The sequence below is a fragment of the Schistocerca nitens genome, chromosome 3, assembly GCF_023898315.1.
Source record: "Schistocerca nitens isolate TAMUIC-IGC-003100 chromosome 3, iqSchNite1.1, whole genome shotgun sequence".
Taxonomy (NCBI): Eukaryota; Metazoa; Arthropoda; class Insecta; order Orthoptera; family Acrididae; genus Schistocerca; species Schistocerca nitens.
Window position 1 is genome coordinate 448,732,509 of NC_064616.1, and position 23,101 is coordinate 448,755,609.

The 23,101-nt window shown below is 39.6% G+C and overlaps 1 protein-coding gene across 1 annotated transcript in view; it reads right to left on the reverse strand.

Annotated features, from left to right (window-relative positions):
* LOC126249271 (zinc finger FYVE domain-containing protein 26) overlaps positions 1-23,101 on the reverse strand; it is a 393,885-nt gene that overhangs the window by 7,357 nt on the left and 363,427 nt on the right. The window contains exon 36 of the mRNA XM_049950925.1: positions 6,636-6,879. Within this exon, the coding sequence (XP_049806882.1) occupies positions 6,636-6,879 (244 nt within the window). The remainder of the gene's footprint in view (positions 1-6,635; positions 6,880-23,101) is intronic.

Below are 23,101 nucleotides of genomic sequence, written 5' to 3' on the forward strand. Positions count from 1 at the left end.
ACTACTACCAACAGACACAAACACACCACTACTGGTGCAGAAAGGATAGATTAAATATCTTTCTTTTATGAACACAGTTTGCGCCTCTGTAAAAATTTCAGCAGAATTTACCTCCGACTTTAGCCAGCTTTCTATTCCTATAACGATTTCAGCTTCAGTGCTTTCTATCAGCACTTGAAGCTCTGGTACTTTTTCAACACAGCTATGACAATGTACAACTACAATACCGACTGTTGCTTGGTCGAATCTCGTCGTTTCTTTTCCCTGCACTCTTTGAGACTGGAGCCCTTTTTGATCTTTCCCACAACTATCTAACCTTAAAAACCACCCAATCCATTCCACACAGCCCCTGTTACCTGTGTAGCCACCTCCTGTGTGTAGTGGACACCTGACCTATTTAGCGGAATCCAAAACCCCACCACCCTATGGCGCATGTCAAGGAATCTGCAGCCTACATGGTCGCAGAACCGTCTGAGCCTCTGATTCAGACCCTCCACTCGGCTCTGTACCAAATGTCCACAATCGGTCCTGTGGACGATGCTGCAGATGGTGAGCTCTGCCTTCATCTCGCTAGCAAGACTGGCAGTCTTCACCAACTCACACAGCCGCCGAAAACCAGAGAGAATCTCTTACGATCCATAGCGACACACATCATTAGTGCCGACATGTGCCACCACCTGCAGTTGGCTGCACCCTGTACCCTTCATGGCATCCAGAAGGATCCTTTCCACATGTTGGATGACCCTCCCACATGGAGTGCACATTGGCTTTCTTCCCATCCTTAAATGCTGTATCCCTAAGGGCCTCCATCACCCGCCTAACACTAGAGCTCCCAATGACAAGCAATCCCACCCTCTGTGCTTGCCTGGACCTCTCAGGAAGACCAGCCACTGCCGCAACAGGTGAGGCTGCCCTTGCTCGCTCAGAAGTACTTTCAGCAGTGGGCAGTACCTCAAACCTGTTACGGAGGTGTAAGGGTACAGACTTGCGGCCAGCACCAACTTTTGCCTCTGCCCAGGGATTCGCAACCCCGCCACAATTCGCCAAACACCGTCAGCCAAGTGTCCGAATCCGAGGGTGCAGCGGGATAAGAGGTCCCAGGTGATGCTACAGGTTCCAGAGGCACCAAAGCGCTCACCTTGAATGTCCCAATGTCGCCGCGGCCCAGGGCAACAGCCTGGAGCCTGTCGACCACGGCCAACAGAGCTTCCAGCTGTTTACGGACAATGGCCAATTCCCCCTGAATCCGTACACAACACGTGCAGTCCCTATCCATACCTAACAATTTTTTCCTCTCTTTTCTCTTATAAGCCGTTCAAAACAAACATATGACTGATGACTACGCGAATTTACACTATATGGGTATTTAAATGCGATGCTACAACTCTCAAATACTATAATATGCCTGAAATTTGTGAATTAAACTATGCAAGTACCCAAAACCATGCAGAGCAACTAAGAATTAAACTACAACACAAATAAGTGAGCTAAGAGTACGACTTGCTGCTGGTTGCCGCTTATCCAATGGCGGCAGGGAGCTCACTGTCAGAGGAGTCACAGTTCATAACTGACAGAAAGTCACTGAGTAATACAGAATTAATTTCTGGCATTCCTCAAGGTATTGTTACAGGCCCTCTGCTGTTCCTTATCTATATAAACAATTTAGGAGACAATCTGAGTATTCATCTTAGGTGCTTGCAGATGATGCTGTCATTTATCATCTAGTAAGGTCATAAGAAGATCAAAACAAATTGTAAAATGATTCAGAAAAGATATTTGTATGGGGTAAAAGTTAGTAATTGACCCTAAATAATTAAAAGTTTGAGCTCACCCACATGAGTGCTAAAAGGAGTCCATTAAACTTCGGATAAACAATAAATCCATCAAGTGTAAAGGCCATAAATTCAACTAAATACCTAGGAACTACAATTACAATCAACTTAAATTGGAAAGAACGCACAGAAAATGTGATGAGATGGCAAACCAAAGATGGTATTTTATTGGCAGAACACTTAGAAGATGCAACAGATCTACTGAAGAGACTACCTACACTATGCTTGTCTGACCTCTTTTGGAGTACTGCTGCGCAGGGTGCGCTCCTTACCAGATAGGGTTAATGGTGTACATCAAGAAAGTTCAAAGGAGGGCAGCACATTTTGTATTATTGAGAAATAAGGGGGAGAGTGTCATGGGCATAAGACAAGATTTGGGGTGGACATCATAAAAACAAATGCATTTGTAATTGTGGTGGGACCTTCTCATGAAATTTCAACCACTAACTTTCTTCTCTGAATGCAAAAATATTTTGTTGATGATGACCTATAGGAAGAAATGATGGTCATAATAACATAAGGGAAATCAGTATTAGGAAGTTAGTGAAAAAGCAGAGAGAACTTTATTGGACCTTCAAATGAAGCTGAAACACTCCAGGAAAACTGAATTTGAGCAAAAACCTATTGTAGCTGGGCGAGGAGCATTCCTTGACATAGAAAGCTAAATCTTATGTGTCAAATTATTAAAAGAAACTAAAACTCTTAATTCTATATAAAGTTGGTCAATTAATTAAAATTATGCATCCACTTACTTGTTCATTGCACAGTAATGGTTCAAAAATTGTATGTCATAAAGTGAATCAGAAATTCTGCAATTTGTCTTGTGAAGTGTTTTGTTGACGAAAACTAGATTATAGCTCCTCCTTGTGATAAGTCACATAAGCACAAAATATTAGGTACAGAGACAAGTTGCTGGGGAATGAGAAAGTATCTTAACTTGATTGATATAATGATGGCCACTGATTATGAGAGTTAGGTGTCAGGTTCAATGTATCTTATGCAAAAATCTATTCTCTCTTCTAGCTGTACTTTATCATCGACCTCTACAGTAATGGAACATCTGATGTGAATGGAAAAGGGCACAGCTGGAACTAGTTTTCAAGAATGGTCAGAAGATAGATGCACAGAATTACATTTTGTGATCATGTATAGTGGCTTTACTAACCCCGCTGTATGAACAAATAGAAAATACAGATATGTTATCACACATGTCCAGTGAGGGCACCTGAGGAGGGGGAACCAACAAATGTTGAAGTCACATGAACTTCTGTATTGGGCAAATACAAGGCCGCCACATGATGGACTCATAACATTGCTGTTATCTGACTTTGCCTCTACAAATTAACTACAACAGTCACTGATGTTTACCTGGAATGAATGACACTTGTGTTGCATAGTTTTTCTGTTGAATGTGTGTTAATTTCCAACAAGAACTATTATTCCAGAATGAGATTTCCACTCTGCAGCGGAGTGTGCCCTGATATGAAACTTCCTGGCAGATTAAAACTGGGTGCCAGAGCTAGACTCAAACTCGGGACCTTTGCCTTTCGCAGGCAAGTGCTCTACCATCTGAGCTACCCAAGCACGACTCACACCATGTCCTCACAGCCTCATTTCTGCCAGTACCTCGTCTCCTACCTTCCAAACTTTACAGAAGCTCTCCTGCGAACCTTGCAGAACTATTATTATTTAGTTTTATGGACTAATAGACTTAGCTTAATCTATTGTTTCAGAACATTTATTTGTGGTCAGTAAATGTTGGGATACCCTTTGTGAGGCTTACAATATTGATGACAAGGTGGTCTCATTTGTGGTCTGCCAAGCAGTACCATGGATGCAAAAATTCTTGAGCTTTTATTACAACAGCTAAAACATTGTCATGAATTATTCAAGCCCTTCGCTAGCTCTACACCACAATAGTCACAGGTGCTGCCAGCCATCCTGGAATTTCAGCTATTCAAAGAGGCTGAAGAATACTGGGTAGTAATTCTCTTTGTTATCCAACCATTTTTACAACAAGCACATGTGGCAGCAGGGAGGCTAAAATTCTTACAACACTGTAACTTTTACATTTTGGAGTGTGGATTTTCAGGGATTCGACAGAAAATGTATATTCGTGTGTGTGTGTGTGTGTGTGTGTGTGTGTGTGTGTGTGTGTGTGTGTTTGTGCGTGTTTTTTTCTCCAGTCAATCAATCAAAAGTGCAATAAGTTATATAATGTTTCAGTGAGCCCCGGGTTAGGTGATTCACACAGTAGACATAAGACAGTATGACCCCTTCCTGGCTGAAGTGCTGCAAACTGCATGTGCATTTAAAACACTGTAAGCTGTGTAACAAACATGAAGGACATGCCCACAAAAAGAAAGGCAAAAAGAAAATGTGTAATGACTAATTACTTTGCTAAGTGCAGAATCTTCTGTTGCCATTTTTTCCATGTTTGCACATTAAACACAGCTTTCAAAAAATTCTGCTTTCTGCAAAATGCAGAGTTTATTAAAAAACATGTTGCACAGTTTGACTCTTAGGAATAAAGGTGAAATACGGCAGATAGCTCCAATATCAGCTCTGGTCAAGATTTTGTGTTGTCAAGTGTGGATGATGATATACCAATGGAATATATGTACATTTACAACTGATTCTACACATCATAGTACTGTGTCTGGTAGAAGGTATTCAGTGACCAGTATGACTTCCCTCTCCACGTCCCATTAGTATGTGACACACAAGAGATGTGTGTCTCAGTAAGTCTCCTTGTACCTGCAAATTTCTCTAATTGCATCATCCTGCTTATTGTAGGAGATCTCACTAAAGCATATAGTCTCAGACTTTTTACACTTAAATGGTGCACAAAATTGAGCAGTCTCCCAGAGAAGAATGTTAAGCAACTCTGTGATGCTGCAATGACTAAATAAACTTAGGAAATCAAACTGTTCTTCACTCACTTTCTCCACTACTTCCATCAATTCATTGTGGTTAGAGTCCCAGACTGATTCCTTGGAATACAGACTTAGAAAAGAAAACTGATATTGTGAGGACACTAGAGCAATTCAGAGGTGTGTTGCATTTGTTACCAGTAGGTTCAATCAGCATGTGAGTGTTAGGGAAATGTTGCTGAAAGGGGAATCCCTGGAAGAAAGAAGGTGTTATTTTCACAAAATACTACTGAGAAAGTTTACAGGTCCATCATTTATGACAGATTGCAGAACGATCGTACTGCAACTGACATAGATCTTGTGTAAGGACTGCACAGATGGATAAGAGAAATCAGGATTCATACAGAAGCCCATAAACAATCGTTCACCCTTCATTCCATTTGAGAATGGAACAGGAAAGGGGGTGACTAGCAGTATCACGAGGTACTCTTTGTCCTGTATGGTGGCTTGAGGGGTGTAGGTGTAGGTGTAGGTGTAGATGTAGAGGTTATAATGATACTTGAATTACGTAACCATTATGGTATCTCACCTGAACCTCTCGATACCAGTAATATTCTACTGTATTTCTGTTAACTACTTAATATATTTCTGAGACAACATTCAGATCTGATTTCACTTTTGATACATCAATATGTTTATATTGCAATGATATTATTCTTATGTGTATTCTTTCTTTTGTCACTATGATTTTTGACGTACTTGTAACTCTAATTTTTGGGCACGTAAGCGATTTGTTGTTAAGTTAGTTGTTGAGTTGTTAGAGAGTCGGACCTTGAGAAAGTCAAGTCTTGGACGTCATGTTGGAAAGACGCGTGTTGTAGTCCGCTTATAAAATGTGAACTTTAACAGTGACTGTGAGGAAAACGTTTTCAAGTATGTTTTGTATTGTGAAGTGATGTTTTGTGTTTACGTGATATTGCAATAAAAGCAATTAAAAGGAAGTGTAACTTAATTTCGGAGTGCTGATTATTTTTTTACATCACCATTGTGCTAACTTTGAAAGGTTTAATCTTGAAGAATGTTTTGTGAAGCACATCTACAAAACTTTTGAATATAGCAGGATAAAACCTAGGCCTCTTTGCATCCAAGCTTGGAATCATAACCACCTAGATTTTCAACGATTGAGCCATGATTTTACGACGAGACCAGTGTGGGAAACACAAAAAGATGAGTGCCTAGGTTTTTTCAGTATTACATGAAATGACTATTAACTGTGCTCTAATGACACCTGCTACATAATATGACTGTTGTTGCCCAAAAATGCAGTATTTAGCAGCGTGAGCAACACCACAATCGTTATTAAATGCTGACCTTTGTTGTGGTAGGGTTGTTAGAAGGTGGAGTCAAGTTCAAAAGGCAGGTGAGATATATCTGAATGTTAAGAGTGGCTTGCATAATGGGATTTGGGATAGATGAGAGGCTGGACTGCTCCTGCATGATGACAGTACCTAGTCTGAATCCCACATTAGGCTTATTTTTTTCTGCAGCAGTAATCTATGCATTTGTCGAAAGCAAGAAATTATTGGAGTGATGAGATCATACACAAGAATTACCTAATAGAGTTAAAACATGGAATATGCAGGAACGGCACTATATCTCAGTCTTCAGTTCTAGGTGAAAGACATGAGGCAGGTAAGGGAAGAGAACATGGGGAAGATGGAGGTTGGGGGCAGACAGGGGGATGCAGGGAGTCTGAAGGAGGGGAATAGAAGGTTTGATCCTGCAAGTTCATGAGTTCAAAGTGAAATTTTTGTCTGCAAATAATTAAGGGTTTTGTTTATCTTCATATTTTTTCACAGTAAGCAAAGATGTTAAATGTAGCAACAATACAGATGCTGCAATTCCAGCGCATATCACTTTATGTACGTACCTTACTTTCAGGTTCTGTAATCAGTTTTATGAGAGATTCAGCTTCTGTAACTGATGATTTTTCTACTAATTTATTCACTGAGAGCACCAGTACTTCATCACATACAGCAAACCTCTCTGAATTTTCTGTATTTTTAATGCAGTTGACAAGTCTTTCAATTCGATTTACAGATGAATCCCCTGCGTATTTACTGCACACAATTCTATAAACAGTGAGTGGTCTCAAATGATATTCATCAATAATCCTACAATCAGAAGAAAAACAGTAATCAGATGGATACTTTTATATATATTTAAAGAAAATATCATCAAACTGTTAGCAAGTTTTCTTTAGTTAAGTAGCCACAAATAAACCAGACATTTTCATGGTATGATACTAAAATGTTTATATGTTATTGACAAAAAAAGAAGGCATAAAAATGCTATAGCAAGCATAATGACTTTGAAAAATGCAAGTAATATATTTTCCCTAGACAAAATTGGACATAATCTTTATAGGCGGTGTGTGTGTGTGTGTGTGTGTGTGTGTGTGTGATGGGGGAACAGTGCACATGTACATGTGTGTTTAGAGCACTTAGTGGTAAAGGCTACTAGCAGCCTAGCTACAACAGTGAAAGACAAATATGGTTGAAATGATTAAAAGCAAAAATCATGAAATATAGTTAAAATCACAGTCATTTTCTCAAATTTTCAGGCAGATTCAGCTGCACTAAAATGCCTAGTGTAAAAACTTTACATGTAGTTACTGTAGTAAAAATTCTAATAATCTGGATTTTAAAAACAGCACAGTCATGAACCAGTCCTCCTGACAAAACATTAAAATCTATTTCTCAACAATTTACGAAAGGAAATGAAAGAAAAGAAAGGCAAGATGATCTTTAAATGTCAAATCGACAGTGCTGTCATTACAGTCTGAGAAAATCCTTGGATGGGACAAATATGGGAAAAGAAATCAAATGTATCCTGAATGTAGACATTCTAATATTTGACTTAGCTGATATGGGGAAACAATGGAAAATTTTAATGTTTCTCCACCTGAATATGAGTCCAGTACCTTACCCATTGAGCCACGTCATGCAGTGCAAGAATTTAAGAAGCAGATCTGTCTGTATACTACATGTAGATAAGTAATAAGGATTTAATTTTGTTTAAATGTCTCATTGCTCACAATAGGTACATGCAAATCAATTCCATTATAGAGTGAGCAACAGAAGGCCCTGTCTCCCCCCCCCCCCCCCCCCCCCCAACCTGTCAGTATGGCATTTTAAGATGCCCAGTACCTTTAGATGCAGGAAATTTGAAAACTAAAACAGATAAAAATCAAATATGAGGCTTGAAAATCTCATCAAATTTCAATTGTGTCCCTGATTTATAAGTGGGATGAGACAGTTAAAATCAAGACACAGGTACTTATCTCTAGAAAATCTTGAATCAGTCATCACAGCCCACTCCTCCAACTTCCTAATGTGAGTTACAACTGATGAGTTGCTGCATCAGTGTTGGAGGAGGAACAAAAAATTGCAAAACTATACAAATGTGATGTGCATTGTGCTGGATTAATTATCAAGGACTTCTACATGCCTGGTGAGCAGTAATGTACGAAAGGAGACTTTGAATTCTCTCAAAGATTGACACTGGGTATGGTGTCCATAGATAATATTAATAAATCAAGGCACTTTGCTGTTACACGTTACACTGGTAGAGATCACCACAACATACTTCGATGTGCAGAGCCTCAGGCTATTCATATCCTAGAAGTTAGCAGCACAGCAAGTCAATGTCATTTTGTGTGTTTCTGTGAAGCTTCTAGGATCAACCTGTCAACAGTCTAATACTTGCTTTGGTTACTATCAGACTGTTATTTGCTAGTTTGTGTTAATTTTGGTTTTTTGGCTTGATTGTGAACTGGTTTGCAAGTAGTTCTGCTACTTTACAGCCCATTATGATCAGGATATGGTGTTGGGTGCAGCCTCGTTGCTCGCAACCCATCCCTACTCAGTATTTGCTACAGCCTTACTGGTGCTGACCACACTCTGTGCTGACTGCAGACTCATTGCCCTCAACATACTTTGTGCTACCTATGGTGCAAGCTCAGTGAATGTGTCTGAATGACACAGTATAGAAGTTATACTACTAACACAATGGCAAAAAGGGTAACACTTGAAATACTTCCATGAAAATGTTATTCCCATACTCAGACTTATCAAAAATAATTTCACCAAATCAATATCCATACAGGTATATAGACAGGACCAACTGGATGGATACAGGTAGACAAACATAGAAGCCCCCAAGCAGTGCTCTATATCTTTTCAAAGTAAAAAAAGTTCTAATTAATGTAGTCTCCATAAGATAGCCTATTGTAAAGCCACAACATGGATCAGGGATTTTTATAGGATATTAACATCTCTTGTAACCACATTGAGGGCAGCTGTCTGCCTTCCTAGTTTCTGGAATCCAACAATTGACCATTCTCTCCAAGGTCCTTCCTAAAATTACCCTGTGGTCCATTTTGTTGGCTGCATAGTATCATAACCCTCAGACAGTGCTGAATCCAAAACCTACATCCTACATGCAGAAGGCACAGACACTCATCTCTGTATTTATATACCTGAAGCCCATCCACCCCTCCATCACTGAACAGTGTCTCCAGATTGTGGAACTTCCTGACAGATTGAAACTCGACTGGGACACAAACACGCGACATATTCTTTCCTGGTCCAGCACACAAATTTAATCTCCCAAGAAGTATCAAATTAGTGCACAGCCTGTTGGCCAGTGAAATTTCATTTTTTGTCCAGGAATTGTCTGGAGATATCCCTGCCTCAGAAAAGCTATAAAGGGTGGCCTCCATTGGTTACTGGAACCACTTTCCATATTTGTGTTGAGCTTGTTGTGTCAGTTCTCTATGAAAATCCAGACTTTTGGCAATATCTACAGTAATCCTTATATCCATCTTCTGGTAGAACATGGGATGACAGCTGTCACTGTATCTTATTTTATTTGCAACACATTTCAGTGCTGCATTACCTCATCTTCAGGCCCCTGAGTAAAGTAGATATATCTTCATCACAACTGTACAAAATGCAGTATCAAACTATCTATAGTTTTAAATTGATCTTACAGTAATCCTATTAAACTAAAATAGTCTCAGTTTTCATATTACACTACTGGCCATTAAAACTGCTACACCACAAAGATGACGTGCTACAGACGCGAAATTTAACCGACAGGAAGAAGATGCTGTGATATGCAAATGATTAGCTTTTCAGAGCATTCACACAAGGTTGGCGCCGGTGGTGACACCTACAACGTGCTGACATGAGTAAAGTTTCAAACCGATTTCTCATACACAAGCAGCAGTTGAACGGCACTGTCTGATGAAACGTTGTTGTGATGCCTCGTGTAAGGAGGGGAAATGCGTACCATCACATTTCTGACTTTGAATCCCTGAGTCAACAGATGAAGATGTTTGCAAGACAACAACCATCTGCACGAACAGTTCGACGATGTTTGCAGCAGCATGGACTATCAGCTCGGAGACCATGGCTGCGGTTACCCTTGACACTGGATCACAGGCAGGAGTGCCTGAAATGGTGTATTCAATGATGAACCTGGGTGCACGAATGGCAAAACGTCATTTTTTCAGATGAATCCAGGTTCTATTTACAGCATCATGACGGTTGCATCCATGTTTGGTGACATCGTGGTGAACGCACATTGGAAGCGTGTATTCGTCATCGCCATACTGGCGAATCACCCAATGTGATGGCATGGGGTGCCACTGGTTACACGTCTCGGTCACCTCTTGTTGACATTGACCGCACTTTGAACAGTGGACGTTACATTTCAGATGTGTTACGACCCGTGGCTCTTCCCTTCATTCGATCCCTGCGAAACCCTACAGTTCAGCAGAATAATGCACAACCGCATGTTGCAGGTCCTGTACGTGCCTTTCTGGGTACAGAAAATGTTCAACTGCTGTCCTGGCCAGCACATTCTCCAGATCTCTCACCAATTCAAAATGTCTGGTCAATGGTGGTTGAGCAACTGGCTCGTCACAATACGCCAGTCACTACTCTTGATGAACTGTGGTATCGTGTTTAAGCTGCGTGGGCAGGTGTACCTGTACACGCCATCCAAGCTCTGTTTGACTCAATGCCCAGGCGTATCAAGGCCGTTATTAAGGCCAGAGGTGGTTGTTCTGGGTACTGATTTCTCAGGATCTATGCACCCAAATTGCGTGAAAATGTAATCACATGTCAGTTCCAGTATAATATATTTGTCCAATGAACATCCGTTTATCATCTGCATTTCTTCTTGGTGTAGCAATTTTAATGGCCAGTAGTGTATATGTGAACATTAAAGTGTTCAAGAACTATGTCTGGGTCTATACTACACCATATTTATAATTGCTGCATTAAAATCAGACAGCCTACTACATAGCTGTATTAGAAGGTAAAAGCAGTGAAGGCACACACAGCCATTAGAAGTACATGGGATTATTCAGCAGGACATAGAACCATATTGGGCTACCTCAACCCTCAACCTTAGAAGGGGCTGGTGTCGTCATTTCAGTGACACACACACACACACACACACACACACACACACACACACACACACACACACATACACACAAAACAAAAACATTGAGGTAGTACCGGATTGTTTTATAAAACAGACTGTAATCTATAGCTACGGTAGTTAAATGGTTTAATTGTATGGTAAGCCTATCATTGTAGGATAGAGTCATTGTTTATGTTGTAATATGTTACTCACAGCTATTTATACTGGCAAGATGAAAGCTGTTTGGATGGGACAATGGGACAAGAGGCATCAGGATAGGTAGGTGGAAAATTGAATATATAGATTTGCAGATGACGTGGCGATCCTTGCAGAAAATCAAGAGATGCTGACTCAAATGCTAAATGACCTGAATGAAGCATGTGCAGCATATGGTATGAAAATTAATAAAAAGAAAACCAAAAGCATGGTCATAGGCATAAAGAAAAGAAAAGTGAAAATTAAGATGGGTTCAGAAATCATAGAACAGATAAGAGCATTCAAGTATTTGGGAAGTTGGATTAAAGAAGACGTGGATTGCCAACAAGACATCATAGTGAGAATGGCTCTGGTGAAAGAGGCATTCCAAAAGCAAAGAAGACTTCTAACTAGTTGTTTAAACAAGGATTTAAGGAAGTGACTGGTTAAGTGCTTAATATGGAGTGTGGCCTTGTATGGAGCAGAAATGTGGACTTTGAGAAAGCAGGATGAGAAGAGAATTGAAGCTTGTGAAATGTGGATATGGTGTAGAATGGAGAAGATCAGCTGGACTGATAAAGTCAGGAATGAAGAAGTACTGAGGAGAGTTAGAGAAGGACAGAGGATGCTGCTGATGGTAAAGAACAGGAAACTAAACTGGATAGGCCACAATATATGAAGAGATTGCCTTCTAGTAGAGGCAATTGCAGGTTTCATTCTGGGAAAGAGAGGGATGACCGGAAGAAAGTTCCAGATGCTGGATAATGTCAGCAGGCCACAAGGAGGATACTGAGTAATGAATAGGAATGCAGAAGACATAGAAGCATAGAGGGCTATGCAGTCAAAACCTGCTGCAAGACAGACAATCCAATGATGACTCCACCTAAGAAAGATAATACGTGAACTAGTAACCAGTTTGGGTAATCCTGTACTTGTGGCACTCCAAGAGTGAAGGACACATTTATAGCTGAGCCCACAGAACATGTCATATATCTGCCATCAGCAACATGTCGCCAACACGCACTCCCATTTATGCATAGCATGCTCTTGTATGAGTTGGTGTGTAAATGTAACACCAGGCAGAAAGCATAACAACCAGTTAAGATAGTTAAGTATCTATATGTGTATCTATATGTGTAACAAATCATGTCAATATAAAGCATAATATTTGTTTAAATCATAACAGGTTACAAAGGGCTCTTTATAATATTCTACTCTGTTTTGTCTATGTGACTGTATATATGACCCCATAGAGGATATTAATGATTCTATATGCATGGCACTCCATAAATTAAATGTGCCCTTCTGATTGCATACATCCCATCCATGACACCAAAGGACAAAAATTGCAGGTTCACACAAAGTTGGTTTATTACAAACAGTGAAACATACCTATTAATAGGATGCTTAAACTTATTGGAAGGAACTATAGTCTGCTCATCTCTGTGTGCCAGGTGATTATGTGGTTCAAATGGCTCTGAGCACTATGGGACTTAACATCTATGGTCATCAGTCCCCTAGAACTTAGAACTACTTAAACCTAACTAACCTAAGGACATCACACAATGGTGATTATGTGGATACTGGGTGATCATTATTATACATCTCACAGATGGTATAGAAAATGGATGTCCACTATGCTGAATATAAAAATAACATTTTAATATCATGCCAGTTGTCATACATAATCATGAAGTTAGCCATACTGCTTCCCATATATCTTCTTTCCTGCTTATGGTGTGAAAGGCAGTAGTGCATAAATAAGACTTTCGGTATGAAGTAGGGGGTCTAAGTTCACAGAAACAGATATTCATGTCATAATAATAGATAATATCATAATGTGTACTAATCTCTGACAGAATCAATCGGAAACATAGCATATGTATGGACTGTACTTTGTTAAATGGAACACTGTTACAAAAATGAAACACTGTTACAATAAGTGACGCATGCCTTTTTGTAACAGTATAAAACTCCAAATGTGTGTCAGTCAAATAACTTACTTCAACATGAGACATAATGAACTTTACCATAAAACTCATCTGTCCTAAATGTCCTATGGCAATCATAATAGCAAGGAGTGCCCATGTGTATACGAAGGGAGTAGATATCATGTCTAAGTACAATGTAACTTGTGCAGTTACATGTTGTCATAAGGTCCAATTATTTAAATGGTGGCTCCAGTTTACTAGATATATCAGACAGAAACTGAGTCTCACTAATAATAGTTGACAGTATGACTCACCTCCAGAATTTAAGCATAGCATCTGGACACATCATATTACCTACATGAGTAACAATAATGTAATTACATGGGCCTTTCCATCAAAAATACAACTGGCCCAAATAAAACACCTTTCAAGTCTCGAATAAAATTATTTGATAACTAGATATACTGTTGTCCTATGAGTCAAAAGGAGAAGTATTACATATTGACCTGTAAAAGCAGAGTATCAGGGCACATTTAAATCGAGTGATTGTACCTTTTCAATGACAAGTTGGAATTCATTACAACTTAACTGTCATAGCAGCATTAATGGGTATGGAATTACTCAGTTTAAATATATGTATGTACCTAGAGGGATTATGCATAAATATTTAGTATTTCATTGTTGTTGTTGTTGTTGTCTTCAGTCCTGAGACTGGTTTGATGCAGCTCTCCATGCTACTCTATCCTGTGCAAGCCTCTTCATCTCCCAGTACTTACTGCAACCTACATCCTTCTGAATCTGCTTAGTATATTCATCTCTTGGTCTCCCTCTACGATTTTTACTCTCCACGCTGCCCTCAAATGCTAAATTTGTGATCCCTTGATGCCTCAGAACATGTCCTACCAACCGGTCCCTTCTTCTTGTCAAGTTGTGCCACAAACTCCTCTTCTCCCCAATTCTATTCAATACCTTCTCATTAGTTATGTGATCTACCCATCTAATTTTCAGCATTCTTCTGTAGCACCACATTTCGAAAGCTTCTATTCTCTTCTTGTCCAAACTATTTATCGTCCATGTTTCACTTCCATACATGGCTACACTCCATACAAATACTTTCAGAAACGACTTCCCACACTTAAATCTATACCCGATGTTAACAAATTTCTCTTCTTCAGAAACGCTTTCCTTGCCATTGCCAGTCTACATTTTATATCCTCTCTACTTCAACCATCATCAGTTATTTTGCTCCCCAAATAGCAAAACTCCTTTACTACTTTAAGTGTGTCATTTCCTAATCTAATTACCTCAGCATCTCCCGACTTAATTCGACTACATTCCATTATCCTCGTTTTGCTTTTGTTGATGTTCATCTTATATCCTCCTTTCAAGACACTGTCCATTCCGTTCAACAGCTCTTCCAAGTCCTTTGCTGTCTCTGACAGAATTACAATGTCATCGGCGAACCTCAACATTAGTATTTTATTAATGTAGCATAATTAAACAATAAGTTACACAGGCATCCACAGGTGTAGGCAGTGCTTTGTCAGTAGTTTATAAGACATTCTAAATTAGTTGAGTCTACTTCATAATGGTCAGGGTGATACGGATAACAGTAGGGAGCTCATGTTCATCTAGGTTTTGCAATAAAAACTGATGTTACATAATGAGTTGTGGACATAGTCAACACTCAAGCTATGTGTCCTTAGAGTATCATCTCTGTAAATCATATTACAATATAAGGAGTGACATGAGCTAGTATGATATATGTTCATCAGAAATGGGACCTTGAATAATGGTATCTAGTGATGTAATTTGTTTGATTCGTTAGACCCACAAAATTTTCCAAAATGAACAGAGGAATTGCCTATTCTTACGCTCAGTATGTTCATTTATTAGGTTAATAAACTAAATTTCCTCTGTGAACCAATGTTTGTAGTGTATCGCCAGCACCAATGGCTGCTGTAAGATGACTCTACATATGCAGTTGAAAAGGTGTTGTCATAACCTGATGGGGGTCGCAACATACTTATTCAAAAGCTCACACTCAGATCAGAGGTGATGTGATATTTTTGGTCATTTGTTTCTTGGTGCACAAATGGCTGCATACAGTTATGAAATGATGACAGAGTCAAGCTGAGATTTTTCACATTTGTGTGGTTGGAGACAGTACACCATTACTTGGGTGTTAGGCTAAAAATGTAGGTACAGTGATGATAGGGAAATGAGACTTTGGTTGCCTTACTAGTCTGCTTTTTATTGCTTCTTTATGTGTTTGCAATGAATATGCAGAAGAACACAGACCACAGACACTAGTTTACAATTTAACACAGAGGAGGCTTACTAGATTCTAATGTCAGTTACCAGAACAAATGGGCACCCTAGCCTATAACTTTGTTAAGATTCTGGTACACACAGTAACGTATAGTACTACAGAGTATGAACCATGGAAGAGCCAGATTCTATAGCTTTAACCAAACCCTTAGGTACATGTACTCATCACAATAAAAGTGACGTACAACATACATACGTGTACACAAATGTATGATGGGACCCAATAACTCTAGTCGAGAGGTAAGCTTTGCGGGTCCTTCTTAATTTACAAGCTTAATAATGTATAATGCTCACTCACATAGTATCTGCTGCAGACTCATTCATCCGAGGCTGCTGGAACTTTTCTGCTTGCTGAAAATCTTCTGCTCACTGGAACTCTGCCTTGCTTGCCGTTTGAGGGCTTCTATACACGACTTCTGGACTGTTTGTTTGCAGATGGTACATGACAGAAGTTTTTTACCTCAAACTGGCAATCAATTAGTGTGAAATCAGCAGTTTCCCAGTGTGTATGACCCTCTTAATGGACTGACAGAAGTGGCTTGCACTGTACATCTCTACAATGCTTACTGCTACTATGCATAATTAGAGGATTTTTTTGGCAACCCTTCCTAATTCTGTCATTACAGGGTCGCTTCATGGAGTGTCATACATACAAGATTACCCACACAAGTTAGCTTATTTAGGCAAAGTGAGTCGAATAGACTAAATAGCAATGTGTAAACTATAGAAATGCAAATAATGATTCTACTCTGTAATGATAGATTTTATCACACAATTAAACAATTCAGTTAACTTGGCTCTATGTTACATTTCTGTTCTCTCCTTCAGGTGCCCCTCATGTACACGATGTGATATGTGACACACCATCTGAAATCATTATCTTTCTGGTGTGCATCTGGGACAGTATTATGTCTTCTTCCAATATAAAGCTACCTTCAAAGGGAGGTGGGGGTGGGGGAGTGTGTGTGTGTGTGGGGGGGAGGGGGGGGGGATGAGTGACAAAATCAAAACCACTTGACACCATGTACTGTGGCTTTAATCATGTCAGTGACTCACATCAAAGATGGCTGTATGGGTTACCAGTCAAAATATCCAAAGAAGAAATAATACTGTTCTGGATGCACATCCAAAAGATAATAGAATATTCTTTCCATTGGAAGAACTTCAATAAACACCACCCAAACCGTTTTATGATCCTGACACAAGAGGGCTACAGCAAACCCCCTCCCCCCTCTGTCCTAAGCTTTATGTTCCATTTATGTGTAATTATTTTGTGTATTTTCACTGTTCTGAACTATTAGTGCAGCTATCACGACTGTCTCCTTCTAATGTAATAATTATAAATATGATTTTGTATAGACATTATCCTTAGCTCTAATCATTGTTAAAACATTTGAGACTGGTCTCAGTAACCATGATGGACAAGATAGATTGCTGTTTTAACAGTTTTCCTAAAATCATAGCTTTGTAACTGTGAATGCAATAAATTTGTATGTTGTTTCATTTGAAAAAATACAATGTGGTTTATCTAATCTTAAAATCTTGTTACGAAATATTAAAATTGGCAGATATACAAAATGTTTTGCTGCATCATGTTTTTATTCTGAAGAAAAAAATCCTGTACACATCATTTTTATACATTATTTGTCTGAACACAGTATATTTTGAAATGCTGAGGCATACAAAGAGCTACATTACAATTTCTACACAATCAGGACATTTCTTTTGAGCATATTTTTCCATTTTGGCTCTTACTGGCAAAATGTTATCCACTAAGTCTGCATGGTCCAAGAACAGGAGAAATACTCTGGTGCCGTTTGCCTGACTGACTGCCGCTGCCAGAGGTCTAATCAGGTTCTGTCCACAATGTGTTAAGGGTTCAACACTTTGTTGGTCACATATAAATTTGAAAACTGGAATTGATTTAGCTTAATGAAATTAATGTATGACTAGTTTTAAAAGCAACTATAGATAATCTGATACTGCGTTTTGTACAATTATGTGAAAGATATTTTTACTGTAGGCAGGGGCCTGAAATGGTGGGATGTAACATCGAAATCAATGGCAAATAAAGTAAGACATAAACAGAGCTGACAATGTCAAATACATCTATCACTAACTACATTAGAAAACAACAGGCTGCCAAAGAAGTAACAGAATGACAATTTTTTGTTTATAGAGAATTAATGTGACAAGTGGTGTAGAGCATTTAATAGAACAAATCTGTTGTGAAAAATGTTCTGGTTGTGGTGGAAAGGTAAACTGAGTCCATAAACATTGATATTTTATTGATTTCTTTAATTATTTGTGTCAAATTTTGGCTCTTGCATCCTGAAAGGCTGTAAGGTTATAGTAGGTCAGCACTTAAACCAACAACAAGCTGCGTGCCTCACCCATACTGTACAGCAGAATTCTTCACTTTGCCTAAGGACAGACTTCTTCTCAAAATGACCAAAGGACACTGGAATGGATTTACCTCCTGCATAGTGGATCAAACTTAAGAAGTGATCCACCCAGTCCTGCTTACTTTCTTGATGGTGAAAAACAGCCAAATGGCATTACAGCATCCAATTTGTACTGCAGATGAGCTACCTTCACATTTTCATTTTGGGGACCACAGAGTTCATATTGGTCACTGGCATGAAGGTCATCAGTTGCTTCCCACTATGAGTGCTGGACACCAGAAAGAGAAATCTGACCCTGTCCCAGTAACTGTAATGAAATGAATCTGACTGCTAGCATTGAGGATACAAGGTTTCTGACATATCATGAAACTACTAAAATTTAACCCTCGGGCAAGTATAAGATGAGAGACATAGCACATTATGTGTTTTAAAGTCTACCAGTAGGAGACATGGCGAGGAGAGTGATATTATGAGATTTGCGAGAACCTCATAATCTATGCTTCATGAAGTACTAAGTAAGTACAAGCTCAGACTGCTTTTATGTGTGGCTTATGAATTTTAACATTTGCTTGGAGGTCTGCGAGGAGGCAGACAACTAAGGAAACACACACACACACACACACACACACACACACACACACACACACACATTCTGAAAGTCTTCTAGGAACAGCAATTGTCGAACACATACAATTTCAGTTTGTGTTCAAAGTCAATTTTATTCTCCATTAAAATCTTTACGTTACGGGGCAGGTGGTAAAAGATGTTTTTATGGCTGAATACCTCTCTCCTTTCTGTGCCACACCAAGACTGAGTGATAGATAAGAGTAAATAATTTTTCCTTACAGTATTATTTATTTATTCCCAATAGACAACCACAGGATTTGTTTTGGACAGTGTACTTATTTTACATTTCCTGTCAGAACTTTGTGAGAACAATTACAAGCAACTGATGAAATTTTCTTAGGTTATCAGCTCAGTCACAGTGTCATCTTGTAACATTTTTATGAGTTTCCTAGTTTTGATCTCCTGGCAAAGTGTTGATTTCATGTCCAATTCTTTCCCTTATAGGGGCAGGACCACAGATTGTCCAGTGGGGTCCCAGCGGATGGACAAATTGCATGCCTACTGAAGGGATGTTGCGGCCAGTGGAGGTAGGGAGGGTTGGAGGAAAGGGGATCTGGGGATCTGGGCAGTAGGCAGAATACAAAGGCAGTATCTGTACTTGACACTGTGATCACCCTCCTGGTATTGAGTACCCGAGCATGAGCTTGTAACATTGGAACTGAGAGGTAAGATTATTGTTTTGGTGAGTACAGGAGTAGTCCAGAGGTTGCTAATGGCTAGTCTTCCTCCACAGTAATGTACTGGCCCATATAATTTCAAAGCTGAAGATGGGGCAGAGGCATGTAATAATTTTGTGTCACTAAGTGGCCAGGTGCAAGTCATTTGATTGGATGCCACTTTGGTGTGTGTGTGTGTGTGTGTGTGTGTGTGTGTGTGTGTGTGTGTGTGTGTGTTACTAATCTATCCCAGTTATCCATCTGGGTAATGGGAACTCGCAGTTTAACATGGGATCTGAACAATGTGCCATTCCTGACAACTCCTCACAACACCAAGCAGTGAAAGCAAGATTAAAAGCTGGCTGAAAATTTCTGTGGTCTGACTGGGGTTCCATCCCACATCCTCTGATTGCCTAGGGACAGCCTCTACTGCTAACCACCAGGCCTGATGCTGAGCCACAAACCTAGCAAAACAGTTCAGTCAGGACAAGACCTGGTCCAGTAAATATAGAGCAGCATACGGCAATCTGCACCCAAAACAACTGGGCAAGGAAGCAGAGACTGTTAACTTTTTTCATGCAGCTGGTCTCAAGTTTATGAATAAGGGGCAGCAATGTCAGCTTTCTATCCAAGAGGAATCACAAAAATCTGGGCTGCAAACAATGTCCAAGTGCTTGGTATTCAAGTAGAGTTCTGGGTCTGAGTAAGCATGGGAAAGGGGCTATGTGGAGATGCTTTCGACTGCTTCTTGCAGCTGGTGTTCAGTCTGGGTTAGAGATTGCAAGCTGTACCAAATGCAAAACTCATTGACATACATAGTGAGGTTAACCACTGGTCTGATGGAGATCACTAGCCCATTGCTGGTGATAAAGAAGAGTGTAACCCTCAGCAAGGATCCTTGTGGGAAGGCATTCTCTTGGAACTAAGGAGAGTTGAGTAATGTACCAACTCTAACTTGAAAAGATCGCAAGGATAGAAACTGATGAAGCCATAGATGGAAAGTAAATGTGATGACACCAATTAGTGCCATATGCCTTATGAAAGTCAAATGAATATTGCAATGAGATGTTGGCACTCTGAAAATGCCTGTATAAATGTTGTTTCTAACGTAACTAGATGGTTGGTTGTGGTCACAGTACAATAATGACACATAAAGCAGTGCATCTGGGCATGGTGTGCACTTATTTGAAGTGATCACAGAACCAAAGTGTTTGCCCATACAAATTGCACCTCATGGCAGCCTCTGCTGTTTTGAGGCTCAATATCTATTTTATGCCCCCGATGGAGGTGACTAATCAAAACTACCTCAGTACTGATGTCCACTGGTGAGATATCTTCCTCACTAGTTGGTGGAGACACAGTATTCCTCTACCCTTTATCAACCCACACAGTCAGTGATGTCATTAAAGGTAATGGGCCTGACAACAGAAGGAAGCTAGAGGTGTAGGTACCTTTGTCAAATCTTGAGCAACATAGGAGGTGGCACTGTGGCTGTGACAGCTGCTTCGGTCAATGGTGTTAACAGAAAAGTTGCAGCCCAGTGAAAAGTGTGTTGCTTTGGTGACAGCAGCAGGGAATATAGGAGCCAGAACCTGTGTGGTTGGAGGGACTGGCTGAACTCTGTAACATTCCAAGGCAGTGAATCTTTTCCAATTAATAAACATTGTGTGGAACAACCTATGGCTGTGATATTAATATTCTAACATGATGTTAAAGACTTTCTCACTTACCTTGTTTCATTAAAAATTGAAGATTCTTATATTATATTTATCCTCCCCACCTCTCTGTGGTAAGTGGATACATCTGTGTGCCTGACCAGATGTTTCCTGCCAAAAAGCAAGCCACAACTGCAGTGGACAGCTGTTATGATTGCTCCTTTAGCATTTTCAATCAGTCCTAAGGGTGTAAATGCATGCAAGTCACAGCATCAGTAGGGGTGCCCACTGCAGAGGGCTATGTGCATCTGCAGCCTCAGGACTGATTGAAGAAAATGCCAAAGAAGCAACATTAACAGATGTTCACGGCAGCGGACAAGTGCACCACAGGTTTAAGTTTGATCATGCTATTTCTGGCACTGACTCAACTGCAGTGTGGCTGCTACAATATTCATTTGTTGTCCATAGTGACTGGGCAACAATAATAGATGGTAGGGAAATGTAGCACAGAATGGATGCCAAATTCATCATAAATAATGTATAAATAGTCCCAGTTGTGTCCAAATCAAAATCCAAGTCCACAGTGAGGTAATCAACAAATACTATATTGTTACTTAAAGAAGTGCTTTATATGCAGTACGTGAACTGGATTTCCAGCCATGGAGAATGTTTGTTCAAAACAACTGTGAAGCCAAAGGGTTTGCTAATCTAACAAAGGAACAGTCCAGTACATGTTCAAACCTGCCCTGAAATATTTTATTCAGGAAGAATGCACGGAAAAAAAAAACAACAATGTCAAAATTTTATCTGCTAGACATATTGCAAACATTTTCTAAAAATTGTTGAAAATTGTCAAATATGTAGCTCATCATGCTTGCTGTAGCTGTAGCAGACAGTGCATATGAAACACAGTGGACACACATCCTAGGTTGATGGCACATCAGTAAACAGGTAACACGACACAATGCAATTGTAGTTTGTAATCCACCCCAATAGCTGAGTGGTCAGTGTGATGGACTGTCATTCCAAGGTCCCGGGTTCATTCCTGCCTGGGTAGGAGAATTTCTCCGCTCAGGGACTGGGTGTTGTGTTGTCTCTATCATCATAATCTCATTCCCATCGACACCCAAGTTGCCGAAGTGGCGTCAACTCAAAAGACTTGCACTAGGCGACAGGTCTACCCGACCGGAGGCCCTAGCCACACGCCATTTCCATTTATTTGTACTTTGTAAAGTGAATTTCAATTTCCATTGATAGCTTCTCTGACACAATACTATTTGCTCTAATTTGCAATTCATTCAGTATCCGTAATAACTAGCAGATACCTTTGCAGTATGGCTGAGTGTTAACAATGAAAATAAAACTGAATTAATTTTCTTTGCAATTTCTTCATATATGCTTGCTAATACCATTTGTCTTTATGTAGGGTCCTGACTTTCATAGTAATGTGGAATCAAATTAAAAGTTTTTAATCTTACAAATATTAAATATGAAGAACATAGTATGCAATCAAAATCACTTGCCTCTCCTGAAGACCTACATGTGTGTTATTTATCAGTTAATTTTTTGAGCATTACTTCAATCATTTCATTTGAAATTGTGGAAACATTAGAAGTAACAGGAAGTAAGACAATTCCATGAACAGTTTATGGTTCAAATGATGATGTGATAATTGAAGTCCAGAACAAAAATGGAGTATCTTCCAAGTATCTTCCAAGACCAAAGAAAACATGTACACTAATATGTAAGTCTGCAGGCTTTTGTGGCCGTTGTCACTTAAGTTAAAATCTTGTGGGTTATTAGGCCGTGTTGTGTTTCTTCTAAAATGATCGACGTTTCAACCCCTCTGCTTGGATCTTCCTCAGGATCTTCTGGTGTCCACTGCTGCTAGAACAGTGTTCTAGCAGTAGTGGACAGCAGAAGATCCTGAGGAAGATCCCAGCAGAAGGGTCAAAATGTCGATCATTATTGAGGTATTTTCTTCACTATAACATGTCATGTTATTAAAAAGGTAGGAAGCTGCTCTAGTGCCTTTTTCACTTCACTATATGGTACACATTTGGTCATATTAATTTCCTGAATTTCTGCAACACATCAT